General features: G+C 52.3%; 2 protein-coding genes across 2 annotated transcripts; both read right to left on the bottom strand.

The window, feature by feature from the left end:
• Positions 1-2,836: 2,836 nt before the first annotated feature.
• LOC309684183 (olfactory receptor 14I1-like) lies at positions 2,837-3,757 on the bottom strand (the record flags this gene model as incomplete). The annotated part of the gene is made up of 1 exon (XM_082500128.1): positions 2,837-3,757. The coding sequence occupies one exon, from the start codon at positions 3,755-3,757 to the stop codon at positions 2,837-2,839; it is 921 nt and encodes a 306-aa protein (XP_082356254.1).
• Positions 3,758-14,105: 10,348 nt separating this feature from the next.
• LOC309684222 (olfactory receptor 14C36-like) lies at positions 14,106-15,068 on the bottom strand (the record flags this gene model as incomplete). Its single annotated transcript, XM_082500161.1, has 1 exon — positions 14,106-15,068. One exon carries the CDS (start codon positions 15,066-15,068, stop codon positions 14,106-14,108), a length of 963 nt encoding a protein of 320 aa, XP_082356287.1.
• Between the last annotated feature and the right edge of the window lie 222 nt (positions 15,069-15,290).

Consider the following 15,290-nt stretch of genomic DNA (forward strand, 5'->3'; position numbering starts at 1 on the left):
GCCAGTCAGCCTCACCTCCATCCCTGGAAAGATGATGGAACAGCTTGTTCTGGGCGTCATCTCAAGGCATGTGGAGGAAGAGAAGGCTATCAGAAGCAGTCAGCATGGATTCACCAAGGGGAAATCATGCATGACTGATCTGATAGCCTTCTGTGATGGTGTGACTGGATGGATAGATGAGGGAAGAGCGGTAGATGTGGTCTACCTTGACTTCAGCAAGGCGTTCGACACGGTCTCCCACAGAGAGACCTGGACAGACTGGACAGTTGGGCGGAGAGGAATCTTATAAAATTCAATAAGGGCAAGTGTAGGGTGCTGCACCTGGGGAGGAATAACCCCACGCAGCAGTACAGGTTGGGGGCTGACCTGCTGGAGAGAAGCTCTGTAGAAAGAGACCTGGGAGTCCTGGTGGACAAGAGGATGCTCATGAGCCAGCAAGGTGCCCTTGTGGCCAAGAAGGCTAATGGCATCCTGGGGTGCATCAAGAAGAGTGTGGCCAGCAGGTCAAGGGAGGTCATCCTCCCCCTCTCCTCTGCCTTGGTGAGGCCGCACCTGGAGTACTGTATCCAGTTCTGGGCTCCCCAGCTCAAGAAGGACAGGGAACTGCTGGAGAGGGTGCAGCATAGGGCTACCAAGATGATTAGGGGACTGGAACACCTCTCTTATGAAGAAAGACTGAGGGAATTTGGTCTCTTTAGTCTGGAAAAAGGACGGTTGAGGGGGACCTGATCAGTGCTTATAAATACTTAAGAATGGGTGCCAGGAGGATGGAGCCAGGCTCTTTTCGGTGGTGTCCAGTGACAGGAAAAGAGGTAACAAGCAAAAACTTGAGTATAGGAAGTTCCACCTAAACATGAGGAGGAACTTCTTTACCTTGAGGGTGGTAGATCACTGGAACAGGCTGCCCAGGGAGGTGGTGGAGTCTCCATCTCTGGAGACATTCAAAACCCGCCTGGACGCGTTGCTGTGCAACCTGCTCTAAGGTGTCCCTGCTCTGGGACGTGGGTTGGACTAGATGATCTCCAGAGGTCCCTTCAAACCCTATGATTCTATGGTTCTATGATTACCCCTCTACTCTGCCCTGGTGAGGCCACAACTGGAATACTGTGTCCCGTTCTGGGCTCCCCAGTTCAAGAGGGACAGGGAACTGCTGGAACAAGTCCAGCATAGGGCAACTAAGATGACTGAGGGGTTGGAGCATCTCCCTTATGAGGAAAGGCTGAGAGAGCTGGGACTCTTTAGCCTGGAGAAGAGAAGGCTGAGGGGAGACCTTATTATGGCGTACAAGTATGTAAAGGGTGGGTAGAAGGAGGATGGAGCCAGACACTTTTCAGTGGTTCCCAGTGACAGGACAAGGGGCAACAGGCACAAGTTGGAACACAGGAAGTTCCATTGAAATACAAGAAAAAACTTCTTTAACTGTGAAGAAGGGTGACAGAGCACTGGTCCAGGCTGCCCAGGGAGGTTGTGGAGTCCCCTTCTCTGGAGATTTTCAAGACCCGCCTGGATGCAGTCCTGAGTAACGTGCTCTAGGCAATCCTGCTTTAGCAGGGGAGTTGGACTAGATGATCTCTACAGGTCCCTTCCAACTCTGAACATTCTGTGGTTCTGTGAGTCTGTGATAATGACAGGGGAGGGTGAGGTAGCACACAAAGGAATTTGCAAGGAACCAGAAAAGGCAGGTGAAGGAGATCTCATTGGAATGGTGGGGGCTGTTAAAAAGGTGGTAGTTGTCTGCTAGGTGTGTGACAATTGTCCTGGGGGATATTCGCTGGTGTGTCCAGCACAGACAGCCTCAGTGAAGACCCTGTTCTGCCAGTCCTTCATGTCTTTCCCAGGAGTCCTGGCTGTGGGAGCACACTGCTGCTTGCCTCCGCCCTGAAAACCCACATAGTTATGCTGTACACTGGTGTTTTATTTTGAACGGCACAACATTCTTGGGAATATTCTTGAGGACAAATTTGGAAGAAGACCTAAGCCTTCAGGCCCTGCCCTGAGGAGACCCCTGGTACGCTCTGGTGTTGTTAGGGAGGCCAGCTCTGTCAGAGCAGCGCTCAGTGCCTGTCCCTCCTGTGCTCACAGGGCTGCCACACAGCAGGACTAGGAGCTGCCCGAGCACTCAGCCTTACAGCAAGGCAAGGGCTCCGGAGGAGACCGTGGAAGTGGCAAGAGAGCAGCTCTGGCAAGACCAAGGGCAGTGCTGCTGTGCTGGGACACTCCCCTCCAGCTCTGCACACAGGCACTCTCCTGCAGCTCCACAGAATGTCTCAAAGGAAGGGTCTTGGGCAAACAAGTCACAGAATCATAGAATGGAATTGTTTGGGTTGGAAAGGACCATTAAGATCATCAAGCCTAACCATCAACCTAACCCTGACAAAACCACCACTAAACGATGTCCCTCAGCACCATGTCTACCCACCTTTTAAATTCCTCCAAGGATGGTGATTCCATCACTTCCCTGGGCATCCTGTACTGATGCTTGATAACGCTTTCAGTTAAGAATAGTTTCTTAATATCCAGACTAAACATCCCCAGGTTAAATGTGAGGCTGTTTTCTCTAGTCCTGGAAGTTTCTTTATTTAGTTGAAATAGACAGAGAGCATGGGTCCTCATTTGCACAGTCTGTGGGTCCCACAAATTTGGATAGATATGTGATTGGAAACAGCTCACACAGTGACATTTCATTTGAGACAACATTACACAAAGCAAAACAAGCAAATCCCAGAACAATCAAAAAAACAAAACCCAAGAAAAAAAATACGGCAGATGGGCTTGGTCTATAATGAGATAGATTAGGAGTGATTTGCAGAAGAAGAGACTTTCTTACTTCAGAAAATCATCTGGTCATCAATTTCCACATTGCATCCTTGAGCTCCTGGTTCCTCATGCTGTAGATGAGGGGATTCACTGCTGGAGGCACCACTGTGTACAGCACAGCCACCACCAGATCAAGAGATAGGGAGGAGATGGAGGGGGGCTTCAGGTGAGCAAATATGCCAGTGTTGACAAAGAGGGAGACCACAGCCAGGTGAGGGATGCACGTGGAAAAGGCTTTGTGCCGTCCCTGCTCCGAGGGGATCCTCAGCACTGCCCTGAAGATCTGCACATAGGACAGCATAATGAAAACAAAGCAAACAAAAGCAATTAAGGCACTGAACACAAGAAGCCCAACTTCTCTGAGGTAGTCTGAATGTGAGCAGCAGAGCTTGAGGATGTGGGGGATTTCACAGAAGAACTGGTCCAGGGCATTGCCCTGGCAGAGGGGCAGTGAAAATGTATTGGCTGTGTGCAGCACAGCATAGGGAAAAACACTGCCCCAGACAGCTGCTGCCATGCGGACACAAGCTCTGCTGCCCAGGAGGGTCCCGTAGTGCAGGGGTTGGCAGATGGCAACGTAGCGGTCATAGGACATGACAGTGAGAAGAGAAAACTCTGCTGTAGCAAAGAATAAGAAAAAGAAGACCTGTGCAGCACACCCTTGATAGGAGATGGCCCTGGTGTTCCAGAGGGAATTGGCCATGGCTTTGGGCACAGTGGTTGAGATGGAGCCCAGGTCCAGAACGGAGAGGTTGAGGAGGAAGAAGTACATGGGGGTGTGGAGGCGGTGGTCACAGGCGATGGTGATGATGATGATGCCGTTTCCCAGGAGGGCAGCCACGTAGATGCCCAGGAAGAGCCAGAAGGTCAACAGCTGCAGCTCCCGTGTGTCTGCAAATGCCAGGAGGAGGAAGTGGGTGATGGAGCTGCTGTTGGACATCTGTTCACTTTGGGCATGGGCCACTGTTGAAATAGGAGAACACATTGACAATATACAGCAGACTTCTCTGAACCAATCCTGTGATATTTCACAAAAAAAATCCCTCCACATTGATTTCTCTTTCTTTGTCATACTTTCATTCAGCTCCTTTTAGTGCGATCAGGTTTGTGCTGCTGAGGGCACTTCCTTTGAAGGGACAGAAATCCTTCTCTTTCTCAGTGCTTTTAGCCTGAACTCTGGTGAGCTCGGAGGGACAAAAAGGCTCTCTGTGCCCTAGTGCAGAGTCAGTAGAGCTGCTCTGCCCACCAGTGACCTGCTGGTCACCACACAGGTACTCCTGATTACACCTCTCTGCATGGGACAAACGAGCCCCTAAAAATGTACTTGAAGAAAAAAAAAAAATTAAAGGGATTTGTGAGTGTGGGAGAGTCCAGTTTCAAAGCCCATTTCTCCACACAGCTTTCTCTCTCCCTGTGCAGCTGAGCAGAGAGGGATACAGAGGGGTGGAGGGGCTCTCTGCTGCCTGGGGCTGTCCCTGCCAGGAGCTGTTGTTCTGTCCCCAGGTCTCCCCCTGCCAGTGCTCCCAGAGCCCATCCCACCCGCTGTGTGCTCAGCTCTTCCCTGCAGCCCCCTCCCAGCAGCAGGGCTCTGCCCAGGGCCACCTCCCTCTGTGCGGGTCCAAAGGAGTGGAGCAGATCCAGCCTGATGCTGCAAGCAGAGGGGATGCTGGTGCTGTTTGTAGGTGGAGGAGTGGGTGAAGGCACTTGATGAGGTTTGTGGCAGATGTGCTGATCTCTCAGTGTCACAGTGACAGCTTCTTTCCCTTAGGAGACAGCTGAGAGCAGAGAGCCTGGAAAGGTCTCTGTCTTTAAGGTAGCCCCTGCCTTGACTTTCCCCTGTACAGCAGAAGGACCCTGCCCTGCCAGAGGTTGTGCTCCTTCCACCCACGGCTTCTCCCCACAGAATCTTTGTGGGAGCTCCCTGGGCAGGCGCAGAGCTGACCCTGGCAGGCGGCAGAGTCCCTGCCCTGCCACACATTCCCCGGGGTGCAGGAACACTGCTGGCAAGGACAGCCCTGCCCACCCCTGCCTGCACACCTATCTTCAAACCCCAGAGCCATCCCTGGGAGAAGGCAGCTGACCTTCATTGTCCCTCTGAATGTGCAGTGGGGCATCCCTGCTCTGAAGCACAATGTCCTTCAACACACCAGAAAAGCCAGGAGAGCCAACCTGACAGCTCCTATCAGACATGGCATGTGCAGGTGTAGGAGACACTGCCAGGAACTCATCTGCATTGCCCCATAGCCACAGACTTACCATGGGAAAGGCTGCGAAGATGTCTCTCCCAGGGAGCTCTCAGCTATAGGAACGACACCCCAAACTGCCCTTATATCTCTCTCCCTTCTCTTGTCTGCCCTCGCTGCCTGCAGGCAGTGCCCTCAGCCCTGCTGCGCTGTGCAGAGGAGCTGCTCCTGGGCAGAGCTGTCTCTCTGCAGCGCTGCCCGCTTGCCAGGAGCTCCCTCCGTCCCAGCAGCCCAGCCCAGCTCAGCAGCAGAGGACAAGCCCACGGTGGCACTGCCTCTATCCCCTCTGGGCTCCCTGGAGGTGTCCCTGGGGCTCCAGGGGAACCTGCTGGGAAACAAGCTGAAGTCAGCACTGATGTTTTCTCCCACAACTGGGGAGAGACAATTTTTACCAGCAGTTTCAATTCTCAATCAGAGAAAGATTGAGGTCCAAGAATAATTTTTTTTTGGTTTAGTATTAGAGAGAATACTCAGACAATGCCAGGGAGAAATCTTTTCCCGTTAAGAGGGAAGGGATTAAGCAGAGTCAACAAAGGCTTCTCAGCCTGGGTTTGTAGTCCCTGGGGTTACAACAGGAGTTAGATCCATCCCATGCCCACCACAAACCCCCAGGAGGTGGCATTCCTCTGGCCTCACTTCACAGGGCACAAAAGCGGCTCCTGCACATAAGCTCCTGGTCTCAGCTCCCTTGTGAAGTAATGGAGACGGAGGGCAGGAGGAAGATGTTCGGACACAGACACCTGGGGACATCTTTGGTGGCAGGGGTGACCAAGAGGCATGCTGGGAACTGTAAGCTCTAGTGGAGCAGTTCATAGAGACAGGGCAGCATCTGGGGGCATCTTGGTGGAGGCTGGTGGGAAATCCCTTTGGCCAACTTCAATGACACAAGGTGTCCACGTGGAGGACAAGTGCCCCTGAAACTCTTCCTTCTGCCCAGGACAGGCCCTAGAGGGGTTCAGCTGACCAAATGGAGTCATGTGCCACAGGCAGAGCTCAGTCTCTCTCTTTCTCTTCTCCATCAGCTGTCTTTTCCACATGTCCCCGGAGTATGATGGCAGTTGTCTCACGTGCATCCCTTCATTGCCTGACCTAATTCATGGCAGGGGAACCTCAATTTAGTTTACAGATTCCGTCCTGTAGTGCTCGGGGAGGTGCCAGGGCTCTCCAGCAAAACTGCATGTGCCTGACAGGGACAGCAGAGGTCCTGTACGGGAGCCCCGTCCCCATCCAGCCTGCCTGTGTGACAGGCATCACCCAGAGCATCTCAGACAGAGTGGGTGCCTTTGGGCCAGTGACTGAATCCCACCCCTGCAGTGGCACAAGCTCTGTCCCTTCTCTCTCCAGTAGAGTGCATGAACAACAAACACATCACACCAGGCTCTCCTACTGTGTTCCTTCGCTCTCTAACTCTGCTGGTTCTTCTCTCCTCCAGTGTTTAACCATTGATGACACGATCATGGATCAGGCCAATGATTTTCACAGTGGTCCTGAACCACATGATGTCCACACTAAGGACACTCTCAACATCATCTCTTCCTTCCTGAGATCAGCTTCACCTCCACCACAGGCCCTCAGGGCAGCGGAGACACAACAGACAGCAAACCCCTCTCCTGCTCAGACCGCACAGCCCAGCTCTGCTTCTCTTTGGCATTGGACTGAGAAGGGTTTGCTCCCTTTGTGAGAACCTCATTTCTTCTTCCCACTGCCATGTGCCATTCACTCCAGCATGTCTCTGCTCTGAAGCAAACCTGCAATGCTTTTGGGAAGTGACAGCCCATGGCAAAACCTCAGAACACCACAGCTTTGCGTGGTGTTTTTCTCTGTGCAATACTCAGTGAGGACAGAGAGTCATCAGTAGAGCTTGGGATGCCATCGGGTCAGGGTGAGGTTGGGACTCAGGGGTGGTGGTTAAAATCTGCTGAGAAATAATCACTGGCATAGGACAGTGTAGGACAGCCTGTGGTGGGAATGGCCCCTTTATGGTTGCTGGGAGTGCCCAACAGTATAGAAATCCTCGTGCAACCGACTATGGCTGCTGTCTCTTCCCCTCAGGACCCCGAGAGGACACCAGGTCCCTACAGCACCAGCATTTTCCTGCCACTTCACTCACCCACTTACTCCATAGAGTCAAGGAGGAGCCCTTGCATTGTCCTGCACTGGGCATCACACACACCCACATCTCGCTGCCCCCAGGAGGAGCCCTGAGTGTCCCATGAGGGAAAGAAATCCCATTCCTGAGGGAAAGGATCCCCATTGCTAGGGGAAGTGGGTCAGGGCTTGAACATCCAGCTTGATGAAACACATCCAGGGCTTTCACAGTCACATACACATTGCATTTTCAACCTGTAACCAGTGCCTCGGACTTCCTGCTTCACCAGCCCCCAGGGATGATCCCTTTCCTGGTCATTCCCTCCATGGTTTCTCCAGTGATGGCCCTCAGTGGGGCTCGCTAACACCCTCAGAAACTTGCAGCTTTCTTGCTGCCTTTTACTTCTCCAGAGGCTTGGTCAGTCTGTCAGGATCTGCAGTTCAGGAACGTGGCACCAGAGGGCTCATTCACATGCACAGCTCACAAGCCAGGGCTCTGACCATGATTTCCTTCACTCAGTTCTTTTCTGCTTAACGAGAGAGATGTCAACAGTGACAATATTTCAATAATAAAACAAAACTATAAGGAAGGACTTCCTTTTTTCCCACTTGTCTTCATTTGTCTTCTTACACATTAAGTGATATCGGCAATCTCCAAACGCTACTGAAAGCGAACATCTCCAAATGGAGGCTGAATGTATAGGGCAGTCAAGACCCTTTATGTCAGACACTCCCTGGGCAGTCTTTGTCCCAATCCCCCAACCCCCATTTCTCTCTTCAGCCACCCGGGACTACAGCAGCCTTGTTCACAGCTGAGCTTCCTCCACTGCAGTCCATTGGCACCAGTTTCCACCAATTTTACCTAGAGAACAAGCTGCACGCAGACATGTGGGATGTTTCTTAAATGTCACAAAAACAAAAACAAAGGAGGAGATGGTTCAATAAAAAATAAAATACACTCTTCTGCTTTAAATGAAGTCTACATTACCTCCTCTCAAGTCCACTGTTCACAGCAGATGGCCTTAGACCAACAGAAAACACATTTGTCTGCCAAGCCCAGATCCAAAGACCCCAAAGCCCTCCGTGTAATGGCCTCTGCTTCTCCATATTCAATCTTTGCTCACAGTGAGGCACACGTTGATGTCATGAGCTCCCTCGATCCACAGACAAAAGCAAAGGGACAAAGTGAACAAAATGCTCTCTTTTGAATAGCCAAATCTGCAGTAATCCCAATGTATCTGGGTTACAGGAGCACCTTTAGGAGACTCTGCAGCATCTAGACGCACTTGTTTCTCATTCTCCTCCAGTGCTGGACAGCTTGAGTGCAATTGTCCAGAAATCCCTTTCTACTCAAGGGAGAGAAATGAGTTGTCTTAACTGAGGTGCTTTGGCCTACCCCACCTGTCTACCAGCTCCTGCTCCAGAAAGTCTCCCAGCTGCCCTGAGTCATCTTTCCCAGTGCCACATGGGGGCATCACTTACCCACGGGTATCTCTGAGGCAGTGGACGCCTCTGTGTGGGCAACTGCATCAATCCCTGAAGGAAGATGTTAAGCAGAAGCTGAAACAACGCGGTGTTAGAAGTATGTAAGAAGTCTTCATATTCTCAACTTTGATACTGGTCTGTAAATTGTCATTATTGGTTCATAGGCCATGGACATGCACCAGCAAGCTGATGGCCCTTTCTCTCCCTCTCTGGAAGTACAGAATTATGCATGTGGTCCCTTCTGACTGGTAACATTTGACTTTGCTCAAGTAGCCCCTGCTTTGATTCCTATCCATGCTTGGCTGTTTTCCTCTAGAGTCCTGCCTTGAGGCACAAAGGCCTGGGAGACCTTGCTGGGGATAACGCAGTCAAATAGCACACAACATAGATCTATCTATGCCCACTGTTTAGCAGTGATACTGTCTTATCTGTGCTTCTTTTTCCACTGTCCCTGAAGTAGTACCAGGTCATTATGGTGCCCTTGAATTGACTTTGAAGTTTCAGCTGAGTTTTGATATAGACCATTTCTGTGCTTGGAAGATGCTGTCCTTGAAGACCAGCTGTACTGAGCTCGGCTGCCTTTCAATGCTGCCAAACATGAGATCCCCACTCAAACTCCCAGCACCAGGCTGAAGTCTGCTCCTCTAATGTCTGGCATTTGCCTTTCCTTCCTCACTCTCCCTGGGAGCTGTGTTGCAACTGTTTCAGTGTCATGAGAGCCAAGGCTTACAAGGACCTTCAAGTCCCTGACCATGTCTTCCACGCTGGCAAGGATCACATCCAGGCTTGCATTGCCCTTGTCAGCCTGTCTGGCAGCTGTGCTGAGAAGCTCTCCCAAGACACTCCAGAACCCTCCTGGACTGTTTCACACTGCTGTGTTCCCCTTCCAGGAAATGCCAGGGCCGTTAACGTCCCCAGTGAGGCCCAGGCTCCTACATCCAGAGACTTCCATTGGGTTCCTTAAACAAGACTGTGCCAGCTTCCCCACCTTGACTGCGGGTTCCTCGTCTCCCACCACCATGTCACCTTGACTGGCCCTTCCTCTGACCCTCATTCACAAGGGCTCACCCAACTTGTAGCCTTCATCATGAAGGAGCTCCATACATCAAAGAAACTTCATTGCTTTGGCGCTACCCCACACCAGATCCTTCCAGCCTGTCTCTCCTGAAAAGCCAGTTCCCATCCCATTCGCCCAGGGCACTCACTTGTCTCACCATGCCTTGGCAGTTACGCCATGGATGTCAAAAAGCACATGCTCCAGCTCGTCCTGGCTATGCCTTTGCCTGAGGGCAAGTGCGCACATTTGGGCTGTAGCACCGCAGCATTTCTGCCCCGTCTGGGCTCCCTGGGGGTGTCCTTGGGGCTCCAGGGCAATCTGCTGGGAAACAGCCTGAAGTCATCCCTGATGTTCCCTCCCTGAGCTCGGGAGAGACAGTTCTGTCCAGCAGTTCATTTCTCAATCAGAGACAGACTGAGGGCCAAGAATATCTTTTTTCTTTTCTTATTAGACAGGACACCCAGGCAATGCCAGGGAGCAATCTCCTTTTCCTGTTTGGAGAGAAGGGATTCAATGGCAACTCCATCACCAACTTCCTCCTCCCGGCATTCACAGACATGCGGGAGCTGCAGCTCTTGACCTTCGGGCTCTTCCAGGGCATCTACCTGGCTGCCCTCCTGGGAAACGGCCTCATCATCACCAGGGAAAAAAATCTGAAAAATCAACAAGACAACAAAAACACCCCAACCTCAACACTGTGTAAGCACTGCTACACAACCACCAAGTGTGTTTGGGTGTGTTTGGCTCAGAAACCCAAAATACAGCACCAGACTACTGTGAGGAAAATTAACTTGCACTCCAGACAGGCCAAGTGACACAGGTCAATGGGAGAGCTTCCTGGGGTGACCTTCCAGACTGAGGGTGGAGGTTACTGCCTTTGGGAGTGTGACTCTCATTGCGTGTTAACAGAAACAGCACTTTGGGCTTGTGCAAGACTTACTATTAGGTGTCATGGAAATGCCAAAGGAGGAATGAAGGTTGTTTGGGAATGGAGAAGTTTGGAAAAACCTCAAGAAAAGTGGCTAAAAGTAGCCCATTAAGTTTAAAGAGGTTGCTGGTAAAGCCCCTTGTGTGGCCATGGCCTGCAAGTGATCAGCCCAGCCTCTCCTGTCTTCTTCTCCAATTCCACCAAGGTGCTGCTGGGGTGAGAGCCCAGCATGAATGCCTATCATGTTGCTGGGTGGGTCAGTGTGTGTAACTGCTGGCAAACATGAGGCTGGAGAAGCCAGCCAGTGGGATAGAGACCTGGGAGCCAGGTATGAGAGACCATGACTGGATACCGGAGAGACCAGAGGCTCTGGGAGCTGGCTAGTGGAGGGAGCAGGTGGTCCAAATCTTCTGCTGGAGAAACTGTGGGGTCTTGGGGCTCTGGTACTTGTAGGCTTATAGATCTGGACGAGGAAGGGAAGGGACCATATGAGAGAGCAGCAGGAACACATGGAGCTCTGCTTGGGGATGGACAATGAGTCAGCTGAGAGTTGATGGCTGAGGTTTATCATGCAGACCAACACGGGCAATGCTATGGTGGGTGTCTGCTACAGACCTGCTGATCTGCAGGGGAGAAGAAAGAATTAGACGAGGCCTTCTGCGGTCCTGGTCCTCATGGGGGACTTGAGCTAAGACCTGGATGATGTCATAGCCCTTGGTAGCCAAGAGAAATTCAATCACCCAGACGGCAAAGACCTGGGTTCTGTTTGTGCCTTCCACCTTTGCCAGCAGCCTTGGCCATTTCCAGTGCAGGTTGTCCCACTCCTGCCCCAGTTTTCCTCCAGGCTGTAGACACCCATCTTGCTTCCCTCCCTTTGCTCTCCCCTGGGAATTTCTGTACCTTCACTGATGTCGCCGTGCCCTAACAGGCTGTTTCTTGGAACACAAAGACACGGGCTGATCACCAACTCTCTCTGGGTGACCTCTTGCATCACAGCTCTACCTTTCATGTGACCTTGCTTCTTCCTCCTGTCCAGTCTCCACTTTCCCAGCTGCACTATACAGCATTTTTTCTCTCTCCTGCATTTTCCCACTTCCAAGGAAAGCTCAAAAATCTCAGAAAGCACCCTCCAGGCAGGCAACCTAACTCATCAGTGACTTACACCATCAGGCCTTTCACCTGACCACATAGTGGTGACCTCACGGTGATCTTCTAAACCACCTGGCTGCTGCTGCTGCCCTTTCAGCTTTGTGGGTAGACATAGGCAAGCCATCTGCCTGCTGCTGTCCCTTCAGATACTCAGGCAGAAGGGACATGCCAACCCATAGCCATGTCCTCTTTCTGGGTGGGGCTTCCACGTTCAGGGGGGCAATAAGGGCACTCAACAGTGTTGACCCAAATGCTGATCACTGAGGGATTCTGGTTATGACTGGCTTCTGGGAGCACTTTGTGCCACTCTGGACATTTGGGCCTGATCATCTAGCCAACTTCCACCCACCACACCATCCACTGCTTCAGCCCAGAGAGCATCAATATGGCTATAAGGAGATGATGTCAAAGGCCATGCACAAGCAAGGCACACAACATGCCCTTGTCTCTCCTAACTATTCTGGTCCAGCAAAGCCTTTCTTGTCCTTCCACTGCCTGGAGATGTATGCGGGAGGACGGACCCCATCACCCTCCAAGGGACTGAGGAAGGCTGATCAGTTTGTAATTACCCCAATCCTCACCTCTGCCCTTCTTGAAGATGGGTTTGATGTCTGACCTTTCTATGGACCCCAGAAACTTTCTGACTGCTTTGGCCCTCTTGAGGGAACTATCCACAATCACAGGACAGGGTGACGTAGCAGACAGGAGCACTTGCAGTGAGCCTGTCCACGGCAGCAGAGATGAACGTCCCTGGGACGGTGGGGATTTGTTCCTGCAGTCACACACAGAAATGTCAGAGCTCTGTCAGGTGCCCACACCTCCGCTGGCCTCGGGCACTCCTCATACACACATGGCTGATCAGAGACACAAGTCCTTCCCTTGCCCATGCAGAGGCAGTGCACTGCAGCAGTCACAGTGTCTCTCTGACCTCCTGCCGCCACCCCCAGAATCTGGGAGGCACCGCAGCCCTGCGGTGTGTCGCCCTCCTCTGCTCTCCTCCGGAGGAATGGACACGGGGATCTCGGTTCAAGGAAGCACATCCCAGTGCTGCATCCAGGTGTTTCCCCAGCGGATGTTACTCTCCAAGTGAAGTGACCTCATCTGTCACACTCGCCTTCATGGCACCCCCTGGAACAGCTGATGGCATTTATGCTCACCCTTGTCTATCTCCCCACACGCACACGCTGTGCATACTTAGGACGCATCTGTACAATGCAAAGGTGGACTTCTGACCTCCTCATTTGGTGTCCCTCTATCTGAAGGGACAAAGAACCTCTCCGAGCTGGGGTGAAAGGCCATTGCTAGAAATGGAGGTTTTCTTGGCAAGAGCATGATGGCGGCCTTGGGACAACTTCCCCGGGTTGTCCAGTGGGCACAGGCACAGCCCAGACGCTGCTCTGCTGGTCCATCATGTCTCTCGCAGGAGCCCGGCTGTGCCAGGACACTGCTGTGTGCCCCCAGCCTGCACACTCCCACACTTCAGCTCTTCCCTGGCAATTTCCTCTCCGGGGCACTTGCCAGCCCTGCCAGCCCAGACCCTCCCTGAATCTGGCCACCTCCTGCCCTCTCCCCAGCCCACACCAGCAGAGCAGACCCATTGGGACTGGTCCCACAGCAGTACATGGAGGCCAGTGAGAATGTCACCCAGCCGGCATGCTGAGGAGATCTCCTCCCCAGACAGCTTGCAGACCCAGCTGCCAACCTTCCTGCCCAGGGTGGCATGAGAGAATTGGCCCAGGGCACCCTCAGGAAGGTCCTTTTTCCCCAGGGACAGGGCAGCCTGGCCAAGATGCCCCACTACAGCAAAGGGGTTTCTCTGTCCATGTCTGCCCTGCTCTTCTACTGGCACAGCCCATCTCCCCTCAGAGCCTCTTCCCGAGAGAGCTCATCTGTGCTGGCCTGGCCAGCCGTTCCTGCACCCCCTCCCCAGGTGTCCCACAGCCCTCGAGCTGGTTGTGTGGCTCTGCAGAGCCGGGGGCTGTGGTGCCCAGGGCCATGCTGGTCAGGCTGGGAGGCAAACCCAGCTCAGGTGACTCCTGCCCCCTCCACCTCAGCACACAGACGCTGCCCCTTCAGCTCCAGAGAAGATCTTGGAGAAACGATCTTGAACAAATAAGTTAGCAAAGGGTCTTTTATTTTGTTTAAACACACTGAGAGAGCAGCATCTTATTTACACAAAGTCTCTGGCTCACACAAGACAGGCAGATAGAAATAGGATAAAGGGTGACTATTGTTCACAGCATTAATACAACCCAGAAAAGCTAAAAAACAAAGGAAAGAGAGGAAAAAAAAAAAACTAGTCAAGAGAGTCTGGGCCTCTAATGTGTTACGTCATGTGTTATCTGTAGAAGAAGATTGGATATGTAATTGCTGCTTCTGAAAAGAAAACAGTCATAAGTTTCCTTAGGGCATCCTTGAGCTCCTGGTTCCTCATGCTGTAGATAAGGGGGTTCACTGCTGGAGGCACCACCGAGTACAGAAGGGACACCAACAGGTCCAGGGATGGGGAGGAGATGGAGGGGGGCTTCAGGTGGGCAAATAAGCCAGTGCTGACAAAGAGGGAGACCACGGCCAGGTGAGGGAGGCACGTGGAAAAGGCTTTGTGCCGTCCCTGCTGTGAAGGGATCCTCAGCACTACCCGGAAGATCTGCACATAGGACATCACAATGAAAACAAAACACCCAGATACAAAACAGGAACTAACCACAAGAAGCCCAACTTCCCTGACGTAAGCATCTGTGCAAGAGAGCTTGAGGATGTGGGGGATTTCACAGAAGAACTGGTCCAGGGCATTGCCCTGGCAGAGGGGCAGTGAAAATGTATTGGCTGTGTGCAGGAGAGAGTTGAGAAACCCACTGCCCCAGACAGCTGCTGCCATGCGGACACAAGATCTGCTGCCCAGGAGGGTCCCGTAGTGCAGGGGTTGGCAGATGGCAACATAGCGGTCATAGGCCATGACTGTGAGAAGATAAAACTCTGCTGAAATGAAAAAGATAAACAGAAAGATTTGAGCAGCACATCCTGCATAGGAAATGACCCTGGTGTTCCAGAGGGAATTCGCCATGGCTTTGGGGAGAGTGGTAGAGATGGAGCCCATGTCAAGAAGAGAGAGGTTGAGGAGGAAGAAGTATATGGGGGTGTGGAGGCGGTGGTCGCAGGCGATGGCGGTGATGATGAGGCCATTTCCCAGGAGGGCAGCCAGGTAGATGCCCAGGAAGAGCCAGAAGGTCAAGAGCTGCAGCTCCCGTGTGTCTGCAAATGCCAGGAGGAGGAAGTGGGTGATGGAGCTGCTGTTGGACATCTGATCTGTTTGTACATGAGGTTCTGCCAAAGGAGGAAAGCACACTCACAAGTTAGGACTGCTCTGAGCAAATCTCCTCACATTCCCTGTGTCTCATTCTCCTCTGTCCTTCCCAAACACACATGACCTTCCTCTTTCCTTTTAGAAACTTTTGACTTCCCCAAGTTCAGAGCTCTGCTTTGTGCTGGCCAAAGATGACACAAGGAGGAGGTTTCTGCCCAC

This window comes from Vanellus vanellus (genome assembly GCF_965231255.1).
Source record: "Vanellus vanellus genome assembly, contig: HAP1_SCAFFOLD_45, whole genome shotgun sequence".
NCBI lineage: Eukaryota > Metazoa > Chordata > Aves > Charadriiformes > Charadriidae > Vanellus > Vanellus vanellus.